Here is a 26,094-nt window from a genome sequence, read left to right as displayed (position 1 = left end):
CACCCAGCCTGTGTGTGGTACCTCTCTGCTTCCTTCCTCGGGTGGGATTTATCCTGATGAGCAGCCAGAACCCTCCATTCTGTCCCAACAGTCTGGTTTTGCAGTTGTTGGAGAGGCAGGGGAAGAGGTGTTCTGTGGAAGGGAGTGTTGGATGCGGCTCCTACGGAAATGAAAGCTGCTGAGGGCTAAAAATAAACCATTCCCAGCACTGTCCCTGTGACGGGAACTGGGAGCTACTGGACACGAGCTCTTGGGGTCGGAGGGTTTTAATGTCCTCTATGAAGGTATTTTGGGACCTCCTGGCACAATGCTGCTGCTTCCCAGGAGCCTGAGCAGCTGAGGAGGTTGTGGAGTTGTCTGGCCAAGCAACGTGTAAAATTGGGGATTTTCTCATGAAAAAACAACAGCTAAAGGGTCTCCAGGAGAGCTGGAGAGGGAGTGCAAGGGCCTGGAGTGACAGGACATGAGGGAATGGCTTAAAGCTGGAAGAGAGTTGATTTAGATTGGATATTAAAAGGAAATGGTTCCCTGTGAGGGTGGGCAGGCCCTGGCACAGGGTGCCCAGAGCAGCTGTGGCTGCCCCTGGATCCCTGGCAGTGCCCAAGGCCAGGTTGGACATTGGGGCTTGGAGCAGCCTGGGTCAGTGGGAGGTGACCCTGCCCATGGCAGGGGTGGCGCTGGATGAGCTTTAAGATCCCTTCCCACCCAAACCATTCCATGATTCTGTCAATTGCTTATTTGCCTTTGTGCATCCAGCAGGCTGCTTTGGAAGCCCTTTGACTTCCCAGAGTGGCTGCTGGAATGGGAAGGAGTGACTTTGGATAAAGTGCTGATGCTGCTTTTGTGGATGTGAACCTTTCCTGCGTGGAGGAAAGGGGTGGGATGGCAGCTGCGTGTTCCTGGGAGCTGTGAAGGTGTCCTGTGCAGGGGGATTATGGCCAGGCTTGGCTGCAGCCAGGGGAGCACGAAGGGGGTGGGAGTGAAGGGCAGGACTCAGATTGTGCTGAAACAACTCAAATATTTCTGCATTAAAACCTCTGAGCATTTATTGCACCATGCAAGTTGTCTTGCAACACAGTGCACTGAAATAACACTGAGAGTCTGGTCTGAGCATTGGGAAATTGGCTGAAAGCTGCAACTCATCCTTGTCTATGCGTGAGAGCCGTCCCTTGTGAAGGTCAATGACTTTCCCTTCTCTCTTGGTTGTTCCTGGTAACCCACAGTCAATATCCGTAGGGTTTTTGCAGAAAATGTGCAGCCCTGAACCCTGATCCCAGAGCATGTCTTGGATTACAGATTTATGGAATGGTTTTGATTGGAAGGGAATTGAAATAGCATCTTGTCCAACCCTGCCATGGCAGGGACACCTTCCACTGTCCCAGGCTGCTCCAAGCCCCAATGTCCAGCCTGGCCTTGGGCACTGCCAGGGATCCAGGGGCAGCCACAGCTGCTCTGGGCACCCTGTGCCAGGGCCTCCCCACCCTCCCAGGGGTGAATTCCTCCCCAATATCCCATCCAGCCCTGCCCTCTGGCAGTGGGAAGCCGTTCCCCCTTGTGCTGGCACTGAGGCTCGATGCAGAAGGACACTGGGTCTCACAGTGAAGCAGCTGGGATGTGCCAGGCCTGTCCCCACAGTGTTGGCCAAGATCACTTGGGCACCTGCAGGATTTGATCCAAGAGCTCCCTCAGTCCCAGTCGTGGCCCAGTAAGTGGTTAACTCTTGAATTCTGTTTTAAATAAAGCTCTTGGCATCTCCAGCAGCTGGAATGCCAGCTGCCAACATTTTTTATTTTATGGGTGGTGGTGTAAGGGATGGGAAAGGTCTTGCACTGTGCCACACTGCCCCTTGGACGTGCTGCTGACAGAACTTGCTGTGCTGCTTGCATTTCCCTCCATTTCCTCAATTCTTATGGAAAACTTGCTCTTCCCAGGATTGCTGACCTCCACACTCCTCAGGAGCGTGTCCTGCAAGGACCATCTGATCGTTTCCTGGGTGGTGGAGGTCAGGGAGGCACCCTGTATGCAGTACTCAAGTTCATGCTCCCTCCTTCTGCTCTCCAGTAGCGATTTCCTGCCCACTGGAATCTGTTCTGGAAGCAGGCAGCTGCCTCCACTGACCACTGCCCCGGGGGGGGTGACTGCTCCCAGAAGTAGGATTTGCTGATTGTAGAGCTGAGCATGGATTTGTCACGGAATAACGTTCTGGGTGGTCTCAGGAGGCTGCAGAAGCTGCTGCTCTTGGCTGGCATTGGCTGTTTGCCTTGTGCAGAGGCAGCTGCGTGTCCTGTTCAGGGAAAAGATGGAACTGGAGGAACCTCTGTCCACATCTGCACTGGACACACACCTGGAACCTGCCTCCACGCAAACCTGTAGGAAAGTGGTTGTTGAACTGAGGATTTCACAGTCAAGGGCTGAGAAGCAAGTGTTCAGATTTTAAATATGAAGTTTTATCTTTCTTCTCGTGCCTTAAAATAGAGGGAAAAAATATATTTATGCAACCATGTGGGCTTTGCATCCGGATATCTATCCTTAGGGAATACTTCATCCAGAAAGAGTTCCTGCATCTAGATATCTATCCCTGAGAAATGCCTCATCCACACAGAGATCCTGGGCTATAATTGAGCATTGTTTGAAAGCTGGCAAGAAGTCAGGAGTGCGATGACTTTAGAGTGATGTTTGAGGTCACGGACTGTAATTCATGTGCTATCTCTGAGGGAAATTTATTGGGTACTGAAAACATTAACATTGACAGTAACTTGCAGAAGAGAGAGATGCTTGCAGCATGGAAAAATTCTTGGAAGTGAGCTGTTCTACCCACCCTCAATCTCGGAAAGATGGGATAAGTCTTGTGCTTGAAGCAAATGCATCCCTAAAGTCTGCAGTCTGGAAAACCAGGATTTTTTAACCAGTCTGAATATTGTAAATGAGATGGGAATCGGTGGTTTAGGAATAAGAATTGAGTTTTAATGTTGACTCTCTGTGCCCTGTGAGCTATTATGTCTTTATGTGGTGGTGAGAAAAGATAAACACGAGTTGACTGTGGCTGATCTTTATGCTGATCATTTAACACAATTCCCAAGGGCTGAAGGACCAGTAAAAACTTGAAAGCAGACGCTGTAATGAGAAAAATGACTGCTTGAGGCTCTCATCTGCTGCAGTGCATTTATTTCTTGTGCAGTAAACAGCATTTGTCAAATGAACTTTGTGTGTGGTCATGCCTTGTTCGTTCTTGCTTAAAAATGAGCCACCGAGCACGTGAGTTAGGCCTGGCCCAGGTCCTGGGTTATCCTGATGGCTGTGGAGGTGATGGGATCTGGACCAGACCTTCCATGACTGGTGTGATATCACTGGTGTGATAAACTCAGCAGCAGCTGAAAGTCTTGGTGAGTTTTTGCCCCAAAACCTTGGTGGGATTTTCCATGTCTGGATCTCTGGCATTTTAATTTGGAAAATAAAGAAAACAACAAACTAGGGTGACTGGGGGGCTTCCTCTGGCATTTTTGGAAACTCTGTGTGCAGAGCCCGGCTCCCCACAGCCATTCCCAGCTCCGTGCCCAGCACCCATCTCCCACAGCCATTCCCAGCTCCGTGCCCAGCACCCATCTCCCACAGCCATTCCCAGCTCCGTGCCCAGGATCCAGCTCTCCACAGCCATTCCCAGCTCTGTGCCCAGGATCCAGCTCTCCACAGCCATTCCCAGCTCTGTGCCCAGGATCCATCTCCCACAGCCATTCCCAGCTCCATGCCCAGGATCCATCTCCCACAGCCATTCCCAGCTCTGTGCCCAGGATCCAGCTCTCCACAGCCATTCCCAGCTCCGTGCCCAGGATCCAGCTCCCACAGCCATTCCCAGCTCTATGCCCAGCACCCATCTCCCACAGCCATTCCCAGCTCTGTGCCCAGGATCCAGCTCTCCACAGCCATTCCCAGCTCTGTGCCCAGGATCCATCTCCCACAGCCATTCCCGGCTCTGTGCCCAGGATCCATCTCCCACAGCCATTCCCAGCTCTGTGCCCAGCACCCATCTCCCACAGCCATTCCCAGCTCCGTGCCCAGGATCCATCTCCCACAGCCATTCCCAGCTCCGTGCCCAGGATCCATCTCCCACAGCCATTCCCAGCTCCGTGCCCAGGATCCAGCTCTCCACAGCCATTCCCAGCTCTGTGCCCAGGATCCATCTCCCACAGCCATTCCCAGCTCCGTGCCCAGGATCCATCTCCCACAGCCATTCCCAGCTCCGTGCCCAGGATCCAGCTCTCCACAGCCATTCCCAGCTCTGTGCCCAGGATCCATCTCCCACAGCCATTCCCAGCTCTGTGCCCAGCACCCATCTCCCACAGCCATTCCCAGCTCTGTGCCCAGGATCCATCTCCCACAGCCATTCCCAGCTCTGTGCCCAGGATCCATCTCCCACAGCCATTCCCAGCTCTGTGCCCAGCACCCATCTCCCACAGCCATTCCCAGCTCTGTGCCCAGGATCCATCTCCCACAGCCATTCCCAGCTCTGTGCCCAGGATCCATCTCCCACAGCCATTCCCAGCTCCGTGCCCAGGATCCATCTCCCACAGCCATTCCCAGCTCTGTGCCCAGCACCCATCTCCCACAGCCATTCCCAGCTCTGTGCCCAGCACCCATCTCCCACAGCCATTCCCAGCTCTGTGCCCAGCACCCATCTCCCACAGCCATTCCCAGCTCCGTGCCCAGGATCCATCTCCCACAGCCATTCCCAGCTCTGTGCCCAGCACCCATCTCCCACAGCCATTCCCAGCTCTGTGCCCAGCACCCATCTCCCACAGCCATTCCCAGCTCTGTGCCCAGGATCCATCTCCCACAGCCATTCCCAGCTCTGTGCCCAGGATCCATCTCCCACAGCCATTCCCAGCTCCGTGCCCAGGATCCATCTCCCACAGCCATTCCCAGCTCCGTGCCCAGGATCCATCTCCCACAGCCATTCCCAGCTCCATGCCCAGGATCCAGCTCTCCACAGCCATTCCCAGCTCTGTGCCCAGGATCCAGCTCCCACAGCCATTCCCAGCTCTGTGCCCAGGATCCAGCTCTCCACAGCCATTCCCAGCTCTGTGCCCAGGATCCATCTCCCACAGCCATTCCCAGCTCCATGCCCAGGATCCATCTCCCACAGCCATTCCCAGCTCTGTGCCCAGGATCCAGCTCTCCACAGCCATTCCCAGCTCCGTGCCCAGGATCCATCTCCCACAGCCATTCCCAGCTCCATGCCCAGCACCCATCTCCCACAGCCATTCCCAGCTCTGTGCCCAGGATCCATCTCCCACAGCCATTCCCGGCTCTGTGCCCAGGATCCATCTCCCACAGCCATTCCCAGCTCTGTGCCCAGCACCCAGCTCCCACAGCCATTCCCAGCTCCGTGCCCAGGATCCATCTCCCACAGCCATTCCCAGCTCTGTGCCCAGGATCCATCTCCCACAGCCATTCCCAGCTCTGTGCCCAGGATCCAGCTCTCCACAGCCATTCCCAGCTCTGTGCCCAGGATCCATCTCCCACAGCCATTCCCAGCTCCGTGCCCAGGATCCATCTCCCACAGCCATTCCCAGCTCCGTGCCCAGGATCCAGCTCTCCACAGCCATTCCCAGCTCTGTGCCCAGGATCCATCTCCCACAGCCATTCCCAGCTCTGTGCCCAGGATCCATCTCCCACAGCCATTCCCAGCTCTGTGCCCAGGATCCATCTCCCACAGCCATTCCCAGCTCTGTGCCCAGCACCCATCTCCCACAGCCATTCCCAGCTCTGTGCCCAGGATCCATCTCCCACAGCCATTCCCAGCTCTGTGCCCAGGATCCATCTCCCACAGCCATTCCCAGCTCTGTGCCCAGCACCCATCTCCCACAGCCATTCCCAGCTCCATGCCCAGGATCCAGCTCTCCACAGCCATTCCCAGCTCTGTGCCCAGGATCCAGCTCTCCACAGCCATTCCCGGCTCTGTGCCCAGGATCCATTTCCCACAGCCATTCCCAGCTCCGTGCCCAGGATCCATCTCCCACAGCCATTCCCAGCTCCGTGCCCAGGATCCATTTCCCACAGCCATTCCCAGCTCCGTGCCCAGCACCCATCTCCCACAGCCATTCCCAGCTCTGTGCCCAGGATCCATCTCCCACAGCCATTCCCAGCTCTGTGCCCAGGATCCATCTCCCACAGCCATTCCCAGCTCTGTGCCCAGCACCCATCTCCCACAGCCATTCCCAGCTCTGTGCCCAGGATCCATCTCCCACAGCCATTCCCAGCTCTGTGCCCAGGATCCATCTCCCACAGCCATTCCCAGCTCCGTGCCCAGGATCCATCTCCCACAGCCATTCCCAGCTCTGTGCCCAGGATCCAGCTCTCCACAGCCATTCCCGGCTCCGTGCCCAGGATCCATCTCCCACAGCCATTCCCGGCTCTGTGCCCAGGATCCATCTTCCACAGCCATTCCCAGCTCCGTGCCCAGGATCCATCTCCCACAGCCATTCCCAGCTCTGTGCCCAGGATCCATCTCCCACAGCCATTCCCGGCTCCGTGCCCAGGATCCATCTCCCACAGCCATTCCCAGCTCCGTGCCCAGGATCCATCTCCCACAGCCATTCCCAGCTCTGTGCCCAGGATCCATCTCCCACAGCCATTCCCAGCTCTGTGCCCAGGATCCATCTCCCACAGCCATTCCCAGCTCCGTGCCCAGGATCCATCTCCCACAGCCATTCCCAGCTCTGTGCCCAGGATCCATCTCCCACAGCCATTCCCAGCTCTGTGCCCAGGATCCAGCTCTCCACAGCCATTCCCAGCTCTGTGCCCAGGATCCATCTCCCACAGCCATTCCCAGCTCCGTGCCCAGGATCCAGCTCCCACAGCCATTCCCAGCTCCGTGCCCAGGATCCAGCTCTCCACAGCCATTCCCAGCTCTGTGCCCAGGATCCAGCTCTCCACAGCCATTCCCAGCTCTGTGCCCAGGATCCATCTCCCACAGCCATTCCCAGCTCCGTGCCCAGGATCCAGCTCCCACAGCCATTCCCAGCTCCGTGCCCAGGATCCATCTCCCACAGCCATTCCCAGCTCCGTGCCCAGGATCCATCTCCCACAGCCATTCCCAGCTCTGTGCCCAGGATCCATCTCCCACAGCCATTCCCAGCTCCGTGCCCAGGATCCATCTCCCACAGCCATTCCCAGCTCCGTGCCCAGGATCCAGCTCTCCACAGCCATTCCCAGCTCTGTGCCCAGGATCCATCTCCCACAGCCATTCCCAGCTCCGTGCCCAGGATCCATCTCCCACAGCCATTCCCAGCTCCGTGCCCAGGATCCAGCTCTCCACAGCCATTCCCAGCTCTGTGCCCAGGATCCAGCTCTCCACAGCCATTCCCAGCTCTGTGCCCAGGATCCATCTCCCACAGCCATTCCCAGCTCTGTGCCCAGGATCCATCTCCCACAGCCATTCCCAGCTCTGTGCCCAGGATCCATCTCCCACAGCCATTCCCAGCTCTGTGCCCAGGATCCAGCTCTCCACAGCCATTCCCAGCTCCGTGCCCAGGATCCAGCTCTCCACAGCCATTCCCAGCTCTGTGCCCAGGATCCAGCTCTCCACAGCCATTCCCAGCTCCATGCCCAGCACCCATCTCCCACAGCCATTCCCAGCTCCATGCCCAGGATCCAGCTCTCCACAGCCATTCCCAGCTCTGTGCCCAGGATCCATCTCCCACAGCCATTCCCAGCTCCGTGCCCAGGATCCATCTCCCACAGCCATTCCCAGCTCTGTGCCCAGGATCCATCTCCCACAGCCATTCCCAGCTCTGTGCCCAGGATCCATCTCCCACAGCCATTCCCAGCTCTGTGCCCAGGATCCATCTCCCACAGCCATTCCCAGCTCTGTGCCCAGGATCCATCTTCCACAGCCATTCCCAGCTCTGTGCCCAGGATCCAGCTCCCACAGCCATTCCCAGCTCTGTGCCCAGAACCCAGCGCAGCAGTGGCTCTGCTGAAGCTGCTGAGCTGGTGGTTTGGTTTCTGGGCTGTGAGGGACACCAGTGTCCCTGTGCTGGCTCAGCTGCCACCAAGGACACGCTCTTAGAGCATTTCCTTCTGGTCACGTACTGAGATACTTTCCCCACGCCGAGTTCCTTTAATTCTGCTCTTGCAGGAAGGGGAGGAGTGAAAGCCCTTTTTGGGGAGCTGCAGGGTGGGAGTGAGGCCGGGGTCGTTCCGTGTCACACCAGCTCAGGGAGCTGCCTGTGCCCTGCAGAGCTAAGGGATGGTGGAGCAGGTGAAGCCCCAAAGCAGTGCCTCCTGGAGCTGCTTGGAGGCCCATGTTTGCAGGGCCGATATCCTTATCAGCCAGGGCCACCCCGGCCTCTCCAGAGGTGCAGAGGAGATAGCACGATGTGGTGGGAGGAGTGGGAGTGCTTGCTGGTAATTTTTTTAACATTAGTGTCATGGTTTAGCATAGTTCGGGTTTTTAGTTAAAGAGGGCTCCACCAGCCACGGAAGTGATTCTTTGCAAAGAGGTGCTTACAGCTTCCTCTAGACCCGACAGAACCTATCAAGTGGCTAGTTTGAATATTGGCAACTTTTTAAAGCCACTTAAGAAGCTTGACACGCCTCTGTGGTTCACATTTAAGAACGACCAGAGCCCGGGAAAGCTCTTTTGTCTTTCAGCTTTTGGACAGCTAACTGGGGGCCCGCGGTGCGGCCCAGCAGGGCCGGGCTGGGCTCTGCTTGGTGCAGCCCGGCCGGGTCGGCTGTGGTGCGGCTTGGCTGAGATCTCAGCTGCTTCTGCTCGCTGGACACCGACACAGCCCCTCAGTGCGGGCCGGGCCGGCCGGGAGACAGCCACCCTGGGGCCCCCGCAGCCCTGCTCCCTGCGGGCCAGCCTCCGCAGCCCTGCTCCGTGCAGGCAGCCCCCGCAGCCCTGCTCCCTGCAGGCAGCCCCCACAGCCCTGCTCCATGCAGGCAGCCCCCACAGCCCTGCTCCCTGCAGGCAGCCCCCACAGCCCTGCTCCCTGCGGGCAGCCCCCACAGCCCTGCTCCCTGCAGGCAGCCCCCACAGCCCTGCTCCATGCAGGCAGCCCCCGCAGCCCTGCTCCGTGCAGGCAGCCCCCACAGCCCTGCTCCATGCAGGCAGCCCCCACAGCCCTGCTCCCTGCAGGCAGCCCCCGCAGCCCTGCTCCATGCAGGCAGCCCCCGCAGCCCTGCTCCCTGCAGGCAGCCCCCGCAGCCCTGCTCCCTGCAGGCAGCCCCCCCAGCCCTGCTCCCTGCAGGCAGCCCCCCCAGCCCTGCTCCGTGCAGGCAGCCCCCACAGCCCTGCTCCGTGCAGGCAGCCCCCCCAGCCCTGCTCCCTGCAGGCAGCCCCCACAGCCCTGCTCCATGCAGGCAGCCCCCACAGCCCTGCTCCGTGCAGGCAGCCCCCGCAGCCCTGCTCCATGCAGGCAGCCCCCCCAGCCCTGCTCCCTGCAGGCAGCCCCCACAGCCCTGCTCCATGCAGGCAGCCCCCACAGCCCTGCTCCGTGCAGGCAGCCCCCCCAGCCCTGCTCCCTGCAGGCAGCCCCCACAGCCCTGCTCCATGCAGGCAGCCCCCACAGCCCTGCTCCGTGCAGGCAGCCCCCGCAGCCCTGCTCCATGCAGGCAGCCCCCCCAGCCCTGCTCCCTGCAGGCAGCCCCCCCAGCCCTGCTCCATGCAGGCAGCCCCCCCCAGCCCTGCTCCCTGCAGGCAGCCCCCGCAGCCCTGCTCCCTGCAGGCAGCCCCCACAGCCCTGCTCCCTGCAGGCAGCCCCGCGGCTCGGCCAGGCCCTCCCAGTGCGGCTGCTGAAATAAAATGCTACACCGAAATAAGCTCCGGCCGCCACCCGGCAGAAATTAGGTGACCAACAGCAAAAGGCAAGTTCCAGCTGTAAGGCCTGGGTGAGATGAACTCTCTTAGTGCTGTAAGATTCTCCAGGACAGATGAAGCCTGCAGACATCAATCCTCTCCTGAGTCAGAGGAGAAGGGAAGGTGAAGAACGTGAAGAAAACACCATGAAGACACCAGAGTCAGTGAAGAAGGAAGAGCTGAAACCCCGAGAGAGGAGAAAGAGGAGATGCTTCAAGCTTAAAAGCTGAAATTCTGTTGTAAAGCTCTGGTGGTGATGGACTGTGATACACCAGAGTACCCGTTGTAATTTCATGAAAGCATGGAGGGTGGAGCGTTCAAACTGCAATTGTGAGCAAAAGTATCTGTGCTGAAACAAGCAAATGTTGAAGTAGCTGTGATTTGATGATAAGCTTGAACAGAGGGAGATAAAAGTGATGAGGACCCTTTTTGCTCCCAGGGGAGAAGGACCTCTGTTCCTGGAGATGAAGATGCTCCCAGAGATGGGTGAAGAGAACCTTTGCTTCTGAACAGCTCATCCTTACAATGGTACCCCATTAGCTCAAGACTGGACCCTCGAAAGCAGCTGTGGGAAAGCTGTAAGTCGGGGGAAGGGACTCTCACGTGCGAGCAGAGAACCAGCCCGGGCAGCCGTCTTGCTGTGACATTGAAGCCACGAGAGAACTTCTTGTGGAGATGTCTCCATAGCATGAGCAAGAGAGACTCCTCTCCCTAAGTGAACTGAACAAGGTTATTATAGAGGTGGTAAACTGACTGAAAATCTCAGGGGTTGTCTTTTTACGTTGTCAGTGGGAGAAGGGAGAAAGGGGGGGGAGGAGAAGTGTTCTGAAGGTTTGGTCTGACTTTTTTTCCTTTCTTTTAGGTCTGTTAATAAACTTCTTTCTATTCTTTTAAGTTTTGTGCCTGCTTTGCTTTCTCCTAATTCTTATCTCACAGAAGGAAAATAAGTAAGTAATGGGTATTTTGAACCAAACCACTACACTTAATTGGTGTTTCTGCCCGGTTTACGAACTGAACCTGCTACAATTAGTTGGTTTTTTTTTCTCTCCATAAAAACCCCAACACAAAGTCTCTTTGCCAACCATATCTGCTGATATCTGCACTATGGCTTAGTTTATCTCTTGGCCACTGCTGAGGTTTCCTGGCAGAAGACCTGCACCATGCACACGAGAGAGGCAGAAATGTGGTATAAAAGCCAATCCTGGAGGTGTGCAGCGGGATGGGCTGATTTTAGGGTATCCTTGTGTTTGGGGTGAGAGTCTTGTCAGTGGGAGCACTGCAGAAACAACATTGAGGAATGAGGGGAAGGGAACTGTGCCTTTTGCTGTGATTCTGATTTTGGCAGGGAAAGCTTTTTGAGGTCTGTGTGCATTTGTGCAGGTTTTACGCAGATTTTTTAGGGAATGAGCCCCTGTACTTGACACCCAGCTCAGATATGTTGTAATTGGGAGGCGCTTGCTCTGCTCCTCAGCCACCCAGCAGCTCTACCTCAATTTTATTTAGGAAAAGAGGTGAGGGGTAGCCTGGGTGTTGTTTTCAGAGCCCCTTCAGCTTGGCAGTGTTGGTTTTCCTGCCCACCCGTGCACTTCACCAGCAGGAAGTGTTCTGATGGAACTCTCTCCCATCGGAGATGCTTCTGACCGGGAGGTGCTGGTGTTGGCAAAACGTGCTCCTGGGATGTTGCATGGAACCTTCCTGGCAGGCAGTGCCAGGCCCTACACTGTGGCTTTGAGGGAGTTTGTCTGACAAATTTGCTGCCCTGAGCTCCTCTGGAAGCTTTTTCCCTCTCTGAAGCACAGAGACAAGGGCTGTTTGTAAATGATCTGGAGCAGAAGGCATCTTCCAGGTTTTCCCTTGTCCCTTCACTGGGGTGAGTATTGCAGCCAAATCAGAGTGGAAAAGCACTGGAGAAAGGAGTGGGAATTCCAGATCGCTGTGCTTACTGCTTGCTTACGGAAGAGCTCTATGGCCAAGTCTTCCTTAAATCCATGCTTGGGTGGTGTTGCTGAGGCTCTTTGGTGTTGGGTCGTAGCGTGGGCAGGGGTTTGTCCCAGAAGTCAGCTTGGGAAGCTGCTGGATAAGTGGTGGGGGAATATTCCCGTGATCTGTGGAGGTGGTGAGTACCCAAGCTGCAGACATCCGTCAGGCGGGTGAGGATTGCAGCCAGGATTGCATCCCTCTGGTTGACAGGGATTGCAGCCAGGATTGCATCCCTCTGGCTGGTGAGGACTGCAGCCAGGATTGCATCCCTCTGGCTGGTGAGGATTGCAGCCAGGATTGCAGTCAGGATTGCATCCCTCTGGCTGGTGAGGATTGCAGCCAGGATTGCAGCCAGGATTGCATCCCTCTGGCTGGTGAGGATTGCAGCCAGGATTGCAGTCAGGATTGCATCCCTCTGGCTGGTGAGGACTGCAGCCAGGATTGCAGCCAGGATTGCATCCCTCTGGCTGGTGAGGATTGCAGCCAGGATTGCAGGCTTTTCCTTAACCCTAATCATTCCCAATCTGTGCCCATCCTGACTGCAGCCAGTTGCAGATTAGTTGGCCTTTAAATGGAACTAAATCGTGTGTTTTTACAGCAATCTCAGCCCAACACTTGCCATGTGCTTGTTTGGGGTCGGTTTGTGCTTCCTTGGGTTTTGGGGAAGGCAAAAAGAGGAAGGAAAGGGATTATCTGAGCTGTTTGTCACATGGAGCTTGTGGTTTGTGAGAGCCCTGCTGAACCAGCTGTGATGTGCTGGACTCACTGGGAAAACACCTCTGGAGCCACGTGCCTGCTTCCCCTTGGATATTTGAGTTCTGGGATTGAGTTGTCATAAACCCGCTTTTTCCTTGAACCTGGGGAGAGTAATAGCCCCAAGAGGGTTGGTTTCAGTGTTCTGTGCCCTGACTTCAGGCATGTGAGCTCAAATTCAAGTGCTTTTTGGGATTTCTCACGCGTTAAAGGGATGTAGAGATTTCACTGGCTTTAAACCCCCAATAACTGAACAAAGGACATAGGAAATCTCAGTTTATTGGGAAATGTGCCTTGCAGCACTTGTGCAGGTGGGCTCGTTGTATCTAATAGTTCAAGGATTGAGTGTGGGGTGGGGGTGACAGGGAATTCAAGCACCAGATGTGGGCATGGATGCTCTGGAAGCAGGAGCTGAGCCATGAGGGAGCTGTTGTGCTGCGCGGGTGACGCCGGGAGGGGGTGGTGGCACAACAGCCTTTTGTTGCCAATGAGCAATGGGGAATGCAGATCCTGTCCCTGAGCCCTGTGGGAATGCTGTGAAGCATGGGAGAGCTCAACCCAACCCAGATAGCCTTGGTAGACTCTGGATTCTGCGTGGAAATCCTTGTGCTTGGCCTGCATCCTGTGGGAAGAGCGAGCTGTGCTGCTCAGGCACAGCAGGGACTCGGGGCTGTGGCATCTCTTGTGTGCTGCCTCCCACTCTCAGGAAGGAAATAGAATACTGTCCCCAGCTACTGAATTGTCCAATTCTGCCTGGTTTGTTCCCTGTCCTTGATTTCTCTCCTTCCCTCTGCCTGCAGCAGTCCTTGCACCTGGCTCCAAAGGGCATTTCCCAGTTAGGCCACGGGTATAAATATTCCTCTATGGCTGCAGAGCCATTAATGTTACAATATTTTCCAGTATGATGAGGAAATGAAATTTATAAACTGGTTTCTACTTAATCCATAAAAGAAACAGTAGAAAAAACAGGTCTTAATCTCTGAGTCTGGAGAGGTCAGTGGCGTAAGAAGCAATGAGGGTGTCACAGAACCATGGAATGGTTTGGGTTGGAAGGGACCTTAAAGCTCCTCCAGTCCCACCCTTGCCATGGGCAGGGACACCTCCCACTGTCCCAGGCTGCTCCAAGCCCCAATGTCCAACCTGGCCTTGGGCACTGCCAGGGATCCAGGGGCAGCCCCAGCTGCTCTGGGCGCCCTGTGCCAGGGCCTCTTCACCCTCACAAGAGAGGATTTCTTTCCAATATCCCATCTAATCCTGCCCCTCTCCAAGGAAAGCCATTCCCCCTTGTCCCTCTGGGTCCTGGCCCAAAGCCCCTCTCTGTGTGCTTTATGAAGCTGTTGGGTTTGTGCTGTGGGGAAGTGTGTTGGCTCCTGGCTATGCTTGATTGGGTTTTGGGTGTGATCTGCAGCAGTGCAGGAGCTTGGATTTGTGATTCTGTTGAGATCTGACAGCCAAAGAGTATTTCTGAGCTCCAAATACAGTGTGGTGGAAGAGCTCACTGGGGAAGTCCCTCGATGTGTCCATTTGCCAGCTCCAGGGATGAACCTGGGATTGGTGTCCAGCTTCATCCCACATGTGTAGTGACAGTGCTGCTGTGAGGTCTCTGTACCTCACAACCAGACACTCAAAGCCCACCCCAAACAATTTCACTCTCTTCCCTGACAGTTTGTGACTTCCCCTTCTCAAACTCGTCAGATGTTTCTTATTTTCTCCTTGAATCCTTCCTGAGGGAGGAGGAGCTGGGAGCATCCCTGTTGGCTCTGCCCCGTGCTGTGTTGGCCATCCAGCTGAAGTGTGGGACCCACAGGAACCTGTCTGATTGTACAGGGGAGGCTGTTGCTGGATCTACACTCAACCCCCAAACTTGGACGGCAAAACTTCCTTGGAAAACAACTTAAATAACTATGTAAGGGAAGGAAAAACCCCGAGATTGTGCAGCAACAGCAGGAGATTTTTCTGGAAATGCTGTTTAAATTGGGAAATATTCGCTGGGTAAACTGCCCAGGGAGCTGAGTGGTGCCCTGCAAATGGTCTGGTGTGGCTGCTGGTGCCTCCTGCCTGTTCCAGAGCTTCCAGCAGGTCCCTGTTGGAGCACTCGGTGCTGCTTTCCCAAGGGAAGGCTGAGTCAGAGGCTGCTCATGAGCCATTCTGGATCCTTCTGAGCCCTGCTGGCTCCTGGATAACGCTGGGGTGAAGTCCCTGGAGTGTGTGGTTGGACACTGGGGGGTTCAGATGCAGCCTCTGAACCCCTCAGTGCCCAGATTTCACTGGTTGTGATGTAACAGCAGAGAGTGAAAGCCCAGGTTGAAGGAGACACTGTGATAAGGAGGACAAAACCTCCTGAGTCTTTAGGAGTCTCTCCTGCTCACCTTGTGCTTCTCTGAGCCTGTCCTGGGGAGCTGGCTGAGTGTGAGCTCTGCAGTGACCTACATTTATGCCAGGAGCCAGTGACAGGAGGGGAATTCAGCATGTGGACAGGCTGGGAGAGCTGAGGGTGTTCACCTGGAGAGGAGAAGGCTCCAAGGAGACCTCAGAGCCCCTTGCAGGGCCTAAAGGGGCTCCAGGAGAGCTGGAGAGGGACTGGGGACAAGGGCATGGAAGGACAGGACACAGGGAATGGCTTCCCAGTGCCAGAGGGCAGGGCTGGATGGGATATTGGGAAGATACTGTGAGGGTGGGCAGGCCCAGAGCAGCTGTGGCTGCCCCTGGATCCCTGACAGTGCCCAAGGCCAGGCTGGACATTGGGGCTTGGAGCAGCCTTGGACAGTGGGAGGTGTCCCTGCCATGGCAGGGGTGGCACTGGATGGGCTTTAAGGTTCCTTCCCAACCCAACCCATTCCATAATTCTGTGATGTAGAATCAGGTGTGCTGGTTTCTGAGGCTGATAGCAGAGCAATGGTTTTGAGATAATCAGGGAAATCTGTAGGACGAGAGCGTGAGTGTATTTCGGGATATAACTCAAACTGTATTTGGATTTCCCTGTGGAGGTGCCTTAGAACAGGGGTGATACTGGAAACTGGCCTTGCCAGCTTCGAAGGGAAGCCTCAGCTCGGTGCTTGTGTAGCTCCCTGCCGGGGTTTAGGTGGATAATCCAGTTTGGAGACCTGTCCCTCACCACCCCAAGTGTTGCTGGCACCCTTGGGAAGCCGGGACAGAAGGCTACAAGGTCCCTCCAGGTGTCACACCCGCCCTGCTGAACGGGGGCAGCTGTTGAGCTGCCAGGATTGCAGGAATGCTCCGGTCCCAGGGCTGCTGGGAGCTCCCTGACCTCCTGTGGCTGCTGAGGCTGGAATTCTGCTGTGCCTGGGACGCAGGTTCAGCCTCGGTTCCCTGCTGGGTTCCTCTGCCTGATCCTGTTGGAGCTGTCAGACAAGAAGTTGGGTTTTAGGAGGGACAAGACTACCCAGGATGGTGTGGAGCCTTGCTGGTGGAAAGGAAACTTGAAGAGAAATTCCGTGGTCATCCCTTGTGCTTGTTAAGTGTTGGGAGCAGAGTGTGAGCTGGGGTTGTTCATTCCTTGCTGCGTCCAGTATTAACTTCCAGCAGAGCCACACGGTTATAATTACAAATTCTGTATAAGCAGCATCTTCCCAGCATCCAGAGCTCAATCTCTGGCTGGTGGGATATCACCAAAACCACAGCTGTGGAGCTGGCAGACAAAAACCATTTTATTATCTCCTTTTTTCACCTTCTTCTCTTTGCTCTGTAGATAAACCTGTCCTGTGACCCCTTACAGGGAGATTTGTTGTTTATATCCAGGGAGATTTGGTACAGTTGTTAACAATCAGGAGCATCTTTCTCCTGCACAGCCCTGGCATGCTGAGCAGCCTCCTGGAGCTCAAGTGTCCCTTCAGAACTGGGAAGCAGGTCTTTAACTTATAATTTGCTGCTCTTTTATGGCACTGCAGCGTGTAGCTGCTCTGTCAGGCTGCAGAATCCAAGTCACTGAAATTCAGACTCCAGGAGTTTTAGACTGAAGCCCTTTTAAGGAGCTGATACTGTAAATTGTCTTGTCAAGCTCTCTGTGTTTAGATTTGTGGTGTTAAGGAGCTGAAGCAGCTTTTTCAGTTTTAAAAAAAAGGGAGAAATGCTATAAATAATACTTTAAAAAGAAAATCTTTGAAGATTTTTGCAAAATCTGTCATTGTGAGGGGCTGGGATACAAGAGCTGTGCTGGGCTGGTGGGTAGGGTGGGTGATGGTGATGCCAGAATTTTCACCAGTCTGAAATTTCTATGACTGTGTTGAAATAAAAAAGGAGAATGTATATTCAGAGCAGTAACATCTGCTGGCTTGGACAAAATCCATGTGGGAATTGGGACCTGTGCATCCAGAAGAGGTTCAACAGCTGAAATAGGGTCTTGCTGGCATCGTGGTAAAGGATATCCATGGTTTTAGAGTAAGGAATCTCCTCTCTGATGATCTTAGCACATCCATAACAGCCTTGGTCTTGCCACAAGCCTGATTTTGGGGAGAATCCATGACATCTGTCCATGATTCCTGGCCTGCTCTGTCTGGAGGCAGGTGCCCGGGCTGGACAGTGTTGCCTTGGGCTGATCACTCCAGGCTTCCATGGAGCATGTCCTGTTGCTTTGGGGATCTTGCTGCTGGGAGAAGGGATATATTGATGTTGATATGATGATGTTTGCTGTCCCCTGGCTGGGTGGGTGGGTGCTTTAGTCCTCCCTGTGGTATTTTGGGATATTTTTTCTCTTTGGTGTGTCCTGGCCAGGACTCTCTCCAAGGCTGTCATTCCCCCCCAGCCTCCCATGCACAGCTCTAATTCTGGCTTTCCGAGGGCGAATCCCGGCAGTTTTTGCTCCCTCGCAGAGTTAAAAAATCCCGGAGGCTCAGCTGCCTCCACCTCTGTGTGCTCCATGTCCACGTTTAACCTCTCTCAGCCAGGTGCTGTCCATTACTGCGGGAAGGGGAGAACCAGGAAAACTGTCGGGATCACCTTATGCAAGAGCCGAGTGCGAGCGGTGAATAAGCAGATGCAGCTGGCCAGGAGGGCTCTGAAGGGCACCTCTGCTTCTTTGCCTGTGTTTGGACACGGGAGATTGCAGTTGGCTCCAGGCTGGGTCAGGTGCCTGCCTCGTATGTGGGTGCTGATTGATAGGAATTGATTTCCCATGCAGATTGGCATGGGAAGGGAGCTCGGAGAGCAGCATCCCAGTCGCCTTGGGTGGGAGAGCGAGGCTGTTGGAACGTCTGCAGTTGATTTAGTGCAGTCACCTTGGAGACCTTTGCTGTGTGGAGAAGAGACGATGATTTTAGCAGCTCTGTCGAGATGGGAAGGGATCCGTCCTGGGAACACAGCATGTGCTGCAGCGTGAAAGGATGACTTGGGAATGAAAATTGGGACTTGATTCCTTTGAGGCCAACTCACCCCCCTCTCAAAAAGTGTAACCACGCTGTGCACTGGGTCTGAACTTACCCTGTGGTGCTGAGAGACACGAACTGTAAGTCTTTAGGAGGCACCAGGAGGATTTCATGTCCACATGTTGAGCTTGGATGTGGCTCTGGGATAAATCTGTCCCACAAAGCAGTGTCAGGGTTGAGCAGGTGAGAGATGTCCTTGAGATGTTTGGGGGCTTTGGGGATTTGAGTTCATGGTCAGGCAGAGTGGCTTCCTTCTGTGTAACAAGCAACCTCAGGAAACAGGTTGGCAGTGGGTATCCCTGGATTGCTGCCCATTCTTCCCGGGGAGGGACCATATCTCCATCCCACAATGAACTTGATCACCAACACTGAGAGCAGCTCTAGGCTGTGCCTGTAAAACCTCTCTCAACACAACAACAGACTCCTGTGCTGTGATGTTCTTAAGGAATTTGAGTCATGGAGGTTGGAAAAGCCCTCTGAGATCACTGAGGTCAACCATTAACCCAGCACTGGCAAAGCCACCACTGACCCCTGTCCCCAAGTGCCACATCAACACATTTTTTTGAACACTTCCAGGATGGGAACTCCAGCACTGCCCTGGGCAGTCTGTTCCAATGCTTGACCACCCTTTCCACGAAGAAATGTCCCCAACATCCGACCTGCCCCTCCCCAGCCCAGCCTGAGGCCGTTCCCTCTCCTCCTGTCCCTGTTCCCTGCGAGCAGAGCCCGACCCCCCCGGCTGCCCCCTCCTGTCAGGGACTTGTGCAGAGCCACAAGGTCCCCCCTGAGCCTCCTTTGCTCCGGGCTGAGCCCCTTTCCCAGCTCCCTCAGCCACTCCTGGGGCTCCAGCCCCTTCCCAGCTCCGTTCCCTTCCCTGGACACGCTCCAGCCCCTCCAGGTCTCTCTTGTCAGGAGGGACCCAGATCTGCCCCAGCACTGGAGGTGCCCCAGCAGTGCCAGCACAGGGGACGGGCCCTGCCCTGCCCCTGCTGCCACCCCAGGGCTGGGACATGGGAGGTCTAAGCACACTTAGACAAAAAACAATGATGGGAGAGGGTATAAAGAGCCACAAAATGCTGGATTCTGGAGGTGGGGCAGCTGGGAGAAGGGAGAAAAGCAGCATTGGAAATGAGATGAGAGAAGAGAGCCAGTGGTGTGTAGTTGGTAACTTTGCTTTTAGAGCAGCCAGAAGCAGTGGACGCAGTGGGATGTGAATGTGTAAGGAATGATGGGGTGTTGCTCCTCCAAAGGAACAAGCTCCATCTAAACACCTCAGCCTGGCCTTGTTTCTCCGTTTGAGGACCTTGTTCAGCTTTAGTGACTTGGGCGTGAGTACTGCCAGCTCAGGATGTCTCCACAGGTCTGTGCTGTGCAGGAGGGTGCCTGGGAGGTGTTTTGGGGTCAGGTACAGGGGCACTGACACTTGCTTGTCCCTCTGTTCCCGTGCAGGACACAGGCGGAGATGGCCCACACGTGCCGGGGCACCATCAACCTGTCCACGGCCCACATCGACACTGAGGACTCGTGCAACATCGTGCTGTCCAACGGGGGCAGGACCTACCACCTGAAGGCCAACTCGGAGGTGGAGAGGCAGCGCTGGGTCACGGCCCTGGAGCTGGCCAAGGCCAAGGCCATCCGCATGCGGAACAACCAGTCAGGTACGGGGCACCTGATGTGCAGCCAGAGCCTCCCAGTTCCTCCTGGTCAGCCACTCCTCTGTGCCTGTTAAATGGTGCAGAACCCACCCAGATATGGTTTCATGCAGAGCTGGAAGTTGCTGATGGTCTCCCAGGAACACAAAGGGTTGGACACAGCCCTGCTGCACCCATTGTCATCTCAGCTGCCTGGGCAGCTCTGAGCAGGTCTTTAAAGCCGTGGGAATGGCTGTAAGTTGTGGAGAGCCAGTAACAATGGGCTGATGGTGCTGCTTCTGGAGGGCAGGATGATGTGTCTTTCTCCTGAAGACTTCGTGCTGGGAATGCTGCAAACGCCGTGCTCAGAGGCCTGGGAACACCACATGGGTGGTGTTCCATTGCTTGGGGAGGTTTGGTGGATGAATGTCACAGATATTTAGTTGAGGTTTCTCTCTGTGTGCGTTGCTCCTTCTGCCCCTTTGTTGTGGTGTTTGTTGGAGTAGTTTTGGGACAGCTACACTTTGTAAAGCTGTCAGAGCCCTGTGCCTGCTCCACAGCTCCTCCCCAGAGTGACATTGTTTCTGCTCTGTAATGGGTCAGTGAGAGGCTTGACAAACAGAATGTTTTAGAAATATTTCAGTAATTCTGTGATTCTGTATTTCAATGTTTATAACTCTTCTGGGATTAACATTGGGTTTTCTTCCACAAGCAAGCACAGCTTCAAGCTGCAGTAAACAAACCTCAGAAATGGAAAAGAGAAGGCTCCAGGGAGACCTTAAAGCCCCTTCCAGTGCCTGAAGGAGCTTCAAGAGAGCTGGAGAGGGACTTGGGACAAGGGCCTGGAGGGACAGGACACAGGGAGTGACTTCCTACTGCCAGAGGGCAGGGCTGGATGGGATATTGGGAAGGAATTGTTCCCTGGGAGGGTGGGCAGGCCCTGGCACAGGGTGCCCAGAGCAGCTGTGGCTGCCCCTGGATCCCAGGCAGTGCCCAAGGCCAGGTTGAGTGGGGCTTGGAGGGGATAGAGAGGTTGAACTAGATGATACTTCAAAGTCCCATCCAACCCAAACCACTCTGTGATTCTAAGTGCTGTGAACTCTCTGTTCCTTAAAATTCCATCTCTGGAATATGCACATACTGACAGGGAGCCCAGCTGACCCAGGAGAAGGTGGAAGTTTCTGGGCATGCTTGTTTAGCCAGGCAGGGTGGGACACTGTGCTGGTCCCGGCTGCAGTGAGCTGGCTATGGGGGCTGTCACGTCCTTCAGCTGGGTGGGTGTGTGGGAAAGGATCTCCTGGAAAGGTGGATGTGAGGAGAAGGATCTCCTAGAGAGGGGGGTGTGTGGGAAAGGATCTCCTGGAAAGGTGGATGTGAGGAGAAGGATCTCCTGGAGAGGGGGGTGTGTGGGAAAGGATCTCCTGGAAAGGGGGATGTGTGGAGAAGGATCTCCTGGAGAGGAGGGTGTGTGGAGAAGGATCTCCTGGAGAGGAGGGTGTGTGGAGAAGGATCTCCTGGAGAGGGGATGTGTGGAGAAGGATCTCCTGGAGAGGAGGGTGTGTGGAGAAGGATCTCCTGGAGAGGGGGGTGTGTGGAGAAGGATCTCCTGGAGAGGAGGGTGTGTGGAGAAGGATCTCCTGGAGAGGGGATGTGTGGAGAAGGATCTCCTGGAGAGGGGGGTGTGTGGAGAAGGATCTCCTGGAGAGGGGGGTGTGTGGAGAAGGATCTCCTGGAGAGGAGGGTGTGTGGAGAAGGATCTCCTGGAGAGGGGATGTGTGGAGAAGGATCTCCTGGAGAGGAAGGTGTGTGGAGAAGGATCTCCTGGAGAGGAGGGTGTGTGGAGAAGGATCTCCTGGAGAGGGGGGTGCGTGGAGAAGGATCTCCTGGAGAGGGGGATGTGTGGAGAAGGATCTCCTGGAGAGGGGGGTGCGTGGAGAAGGATCTCCTAGAAAGGGGATGTGTGGAGAAGGATCTCCTGGAGTGGGGATGTGTGGCTTTACCTTCCCTTTGGGGCCGTGGGGCTGTGGCAGCGCTGGGTCAGTGTGGAGCGGCTGTGGGGGGCTGTCAGCCACGCTGCCTCCCGAGTCAGGCACAGCTCTTTGGGTTTGTGTCCTCCCATAGAAACAGCAAATGCAGAGCCTGGCTGTCCTGAGGCTGCGGCTGTGCCCAGCTCCCGGCCCTGGCTCTGGCAGGCTCCGGGGTGAGGGCAGTGCTGCCGCCGTGGCTGTGCTGACTCAGCTCTGATCCAGGCCATGGAGCTGATGGGAGAGAAGATCCATGCCACACTCCTGCTTTTCCAGGCTTTCCTGATCTGATCAGAGAGGATAAGACCCTGTAATTGAGTGCTGAATCCTTGTGCTGTGGAGGTATAGCTGAGCACATCAGTGAATTATTTTATGCCTTGATGTTCACCTGGCTGATGGTTTGTCCCAATTAGAGATCTTTAAATTATAGTAAAGGGTGGCTGTGTGTAAGGTTTGGCTGTTTGGCTTGAATCAAAATAGAATTCCTCCAGTTGTGCCCCTGTGAGCACTGGGGTGGATGTTTACAAGTAAAGGGGAGAGGTTCTGGGTTTGCTGTAGAAGTCCCCAGCCTTTCGAGTATGCTCATGTGTGGAATTGTTTGAGTTGCCTCCTCGTATCCTGAGTGATCCCCAAAACCTGTGTGTTCCCCAGGCTGCTCTGCGGAGCCCAGGTGGGCTCCAGTGGGTGCAAAGGGTGGTGAGCAGCTGGATGGATTTGTGCCCTCAAGGAGGAGCATCCGTGCCTCTGGGAGGCTGGAAGGTGGGAAGAGGATTACAGGGGGCAGGTGAGGTGGGCAGAGGAGCAGGTTTATGTCTGATGCTGCCTGTCCTTCTGGGAAAGGACACAAGGAGCATTCTTACGGCCATCTCTGCTCATGGACACCGCCTGCTGCCCTGCCTGCTGCAGTGGCCAGGGCCTCCCCACCCTCACTGGCAGGAGTTTCTTCCCAATCTCCCATCCAGCCCTGCCCTCTGGCACTGGGAAGCCATTCCCTGTGTCCTGTCCCTCCAGCCCTTGTCCCAAGTCCCTCTCCAGCTCTCCTGGAGCCCCTTTAGGCCCTGGAAGGGGCTCTGAGCTCTCCCTGGAGCCTTCTCCTCTCCAAGTGAGCACCCCCAGCTCTCCCAGCCTGGCTCCAGAGCAGAGGGGCTCCAGCCCTTGGAGCAGCTCTGTGGCCTCCTCTGGACTCCTCCAGCAGCTCCAGGTGTTTCCTGTGCTGGGCCCCAGGGCTGGGGCAGCTCTGCAGGTGGGGTCTCACCTGAGCAGGGCAAAGGGGCAGAATCCCCCCTCCCCTGCTGCCCACGCTGAAGGATCAGCCCAGGGCTTAGGGGCTTTCAGAGCTGGGGCATGGCCACCCCTCAGCCATCAGCCTCAAAGTCCTTGTCCCCAGGGCTGCTCTCAAGGAGTTCTGCTCCCAGTCTGCGCTCATGGCTGGGATTGCCCTGATCTGCATGCAGGACCTGGCATTTGGACTTGTTGAACCTTGTGGGGTTCTCCTGGGCCCTCTCCAGCTTTCCACACCCGTGGATGTTCCCATCCTTCTGTTGTGTCAACTGCACTGCTCAGCCTCGAGTCACCCAGAAACCTGCTGGAGCCTGAGCTGGGATTCTCCATTTGCTGTTTTTGCAGGAATCAGTGGTCCCTCCGTGCTGTCAGGGTGTTTGAGATTCGATGGGAAATTTGATGGGTAAAAGGACTGGTAAATGGGGATAACACTGCACATATCTTCACTGCTGGGTCACCATTTTGGAGTGGATGAAAAGGGTCTTTCCCCCAGGAGTTCTCCTGAATTAAACAGCTGTGGAAGTGTTTTTAACTTGGCTGCTGGCTGGAGCTGTGCACCCCCAGGGCCCATTTCACAGGACTGCTTTTCAAGTCTGTTTTTAACAGCAAAACCTGTCCCCAAACCAGGTATGGGATGGGAGACTTTGCTGGTCTGTGTGTGAGGGAGCTCTGGTTTCCCCTCTGCCCACTGTGCAGGCAGGAATATTTTGGTAACAAGCTGTGACCTGGGATGTTGGTACTGAGAGATGTGACCTGAGCTCCCTGTCCTCATCTGCTTCTCAGGGAGAAACCTGCCCGGGGATTCCGGGCGGATTAGTGGCAGAAAGTGAGAGCGGAGCCGAGCTGCTGGTTTAGCTCTCTCCTCAGTTACCACGTGTGCTTAATTCCTCTAAAACACTGCAGAGTGTGGCAGGAGCACAGGACAGTCCCAGACCAGACTCAGCTCAGCCAAACCTGGCATTCCTGTTTTTAGGTGGGATTGCAAAGTGTTGGTAAAGTTGTAGTAAACTCGATTTCTCCTCATCCAGTTCCATCACCTGCTTCTATCAGTGCTGGGTGTGGCCCTGTGCTGTTACCTGGCCTGAAAATCAGATTTCTGTATTCACCCTCTGTATGTGGTGACTGTGGTTGGTGGATTTTCTTTGAACAAATATAAAAATAGATATAAAACTATCCTTTCTTTTTAGAGCAGTATCATGACATCCAGGAATTGTATGAGTGCTGAATAGATGAGGATTGTTTTCTTGGCTCTGTGATAAGGGGATCTTTGGAAAAGTGTGCAAAGGAAGGGTGGAAATCTGTCCCTGGTGTTTTAAGCTCCAGGAAAACTCCCCAAAATGGACTTGGGCTGCTTGCAAAGGGAGTTAGTGACTCCTTTTGGCTCCCTGCTCGGGGATTCCTGGGAGGAGAGGGGGTGAGAGCTGTGTTGTGATTCCAGTGCTCGCCTGGTCAGAGCAGATTGCAGGCTGACAGAAGGTGATTTTGGTGTTCATGGAGCTGAGATCCAGGAGTTCACTGGAGAGGTCAGTGCTGGTGTCTGTGCCAAGAACAACTCACCTGCCAACCACTCTCAGAGGTGTCTGGTTCCTTTGGCTGAGGCTGGAGTCAGTGCAACAGAAAAACTGGGAATTGATAATCAGAGTGGAAAAGAGGGAATGCAGGTTTGCTCCCAGTGCTGCTGTGATCTTTTCCATGGAGATGCCCTGAAAACCCAAACAACTAAACAGGCACAAGATTAGCCAGAGAAACAAAACCTTCTCCAACAAGGGAAGGAGGATGATGGAAAGGAAATACTTCATGGGAGAAGGACAGCTGACGGTGCCACATGGTGATGGTCAGTGGTGCAGAAAATGTGCTGCAGCCCCAGGAGCGGCTGAGGGAGCCGGGAAAGGGGCTCAGCCTGGAGCAAAGGAGGCTCAGGGGGGACCTTGTGGCTCTGCACAAGTCCCTGACAGGAGGGGGCAGCCGGGGGGTCGGGCTCTGCTCGCAGGGAACAGGGACAGGAGGAGAGGGAACGGCCTCAGGCTGGGCTGGGGAGGGGCAGGTCGGATGTTGGGAACATTTCTTCATGGGCAGGGCTGTCCAGCCCTGGCACAGCTGCCCAGGGCAGTGGTGGAGTCCCCATCCCTGCAGGGATTTAACAGCCATGTGGATGTGGCACTTGGGGACAGGGGTCAGTGGTAGATTGCCAGCCCTGGCAGTGCTGGATTGATGGTTGGACTTGATCTTAAAGGTCTTTTCCAACCTCAGCAATTCTGTGACTGAGTCTAGGAAAAGTTGGGGACAAGTGCTTATAGCAAGAAGAAGGAGGGGATTAACAGGTCATAGGTTTAAATGGAGCAGGAATAATTAATATTTTGTAGAACACCCAATTAAATGGTGGCACTTGCTGCCAGGAGCCAGAAAATCCAGGGAGACTCAACAGATTTGGGCACAGTGTCATCCCTTGGGGTACAAGCTGTAACCGTGTATGCAGTGTGACCTGGGGGCTCCTCAGGCAGCACAGCTCCGAAAGTGAAGGATCAGTGCCCAGAGGAACCACTGCCTGTGCCCTGTCCCAGTATCCTGTTTCCAAAACACCAGCTGCAGTTTGCTTGCTGGGGAAGAGATGGAATTTCCTGGGTGTTTGGGCTGACCTTGTGCTACCATCCCAGGGAGGACTCTGAAACCAACACCCTGTGGTGTGGGTCAGGGATCTGGGATAATGGGGTTTGACTGCTTGGGTTACCTGGTTATTCTTCCTGACTTAATCCATTGTTTTCTTCTTGGAAAACAGAGAGCAATTGCTTTTGGGGGCTTTCTGTGGACTGCAGGAGGGTGGGAGCTCCAAGCAGGGGAAGGAGGAGGGTTGGTTGTTCTGATCCCTCTGCTGTGGTCCTGGGGTGAGTTCCTGTTGCAGCAGAGTGGAAAGGGAGAATCCAGCTCTGGAGAGGGACACTGGAGCTGTAGGGATCCCACTGCAGGGGTGGGGTGGGCAAGAGGCAGCTCAACCCAGCATCCCGGGTCCAGCACTTATGGCAGCATTAAAAAATAGCCATAATTAATTATTCCTCAGCTTTCCCTTTAATCACTCCACTGATAATGTCACTTTTGTTGCTCTGCTCATTTTAGCTGTTTTTTGTCCTTTTTTCCAAGGCAGGGGTTTGTTTGCAAAAGCCATTTTGACTTGGGCCTGTGACACT

General features: G+C 55.1%; 1 protein-coding gene across 4 annotated transcripts in view; it reads left to right on the top strand.

The window, feature by feature from the left end:
- The window catches only part of OSBP2 (oxysterol binding protein 2), a 100,725-nt gene that overhangs the window by 12,787 nt on the left and 61,844 nt on the right, over positions 1-26,094 (top strand). For all 4 annotated transcript variants that reach the window (XM_032127680.1, XM_032127679.1, XM_032127678.1 and 1 more), the window contains one exon: positions 19,426-19,634. In XM_032127680.1, coding sequence (XP_031983571.1) covers positions 19,426-19,634 — 209 coding nt within the window. The remainder of the gene's footprint in view (positions 1-19,425; positions 19,635-26,094) is intronic.

The sequence above is a fragment of the Corvus moneduloides genome, chromosome 18 (assembly GCF_009650955.1).
Source record: "Corvus moneduloides isolate bCorMon1 chromosome 18, bCorMon1.pri, whole genome shotgun sequence".
Taxonomy (NCBI): domain Eukaryota; kingdom Metazoa; phylum Chordata; class Aves; order Passeriformes; family Corvidae; genus Corvus; species Corvus moneduloides.
The sequence above is the reverse complement of the archived record's forward strand: the minus strand, read 5'-3'. Positions and strand labels throughout refer to the sequence as shown.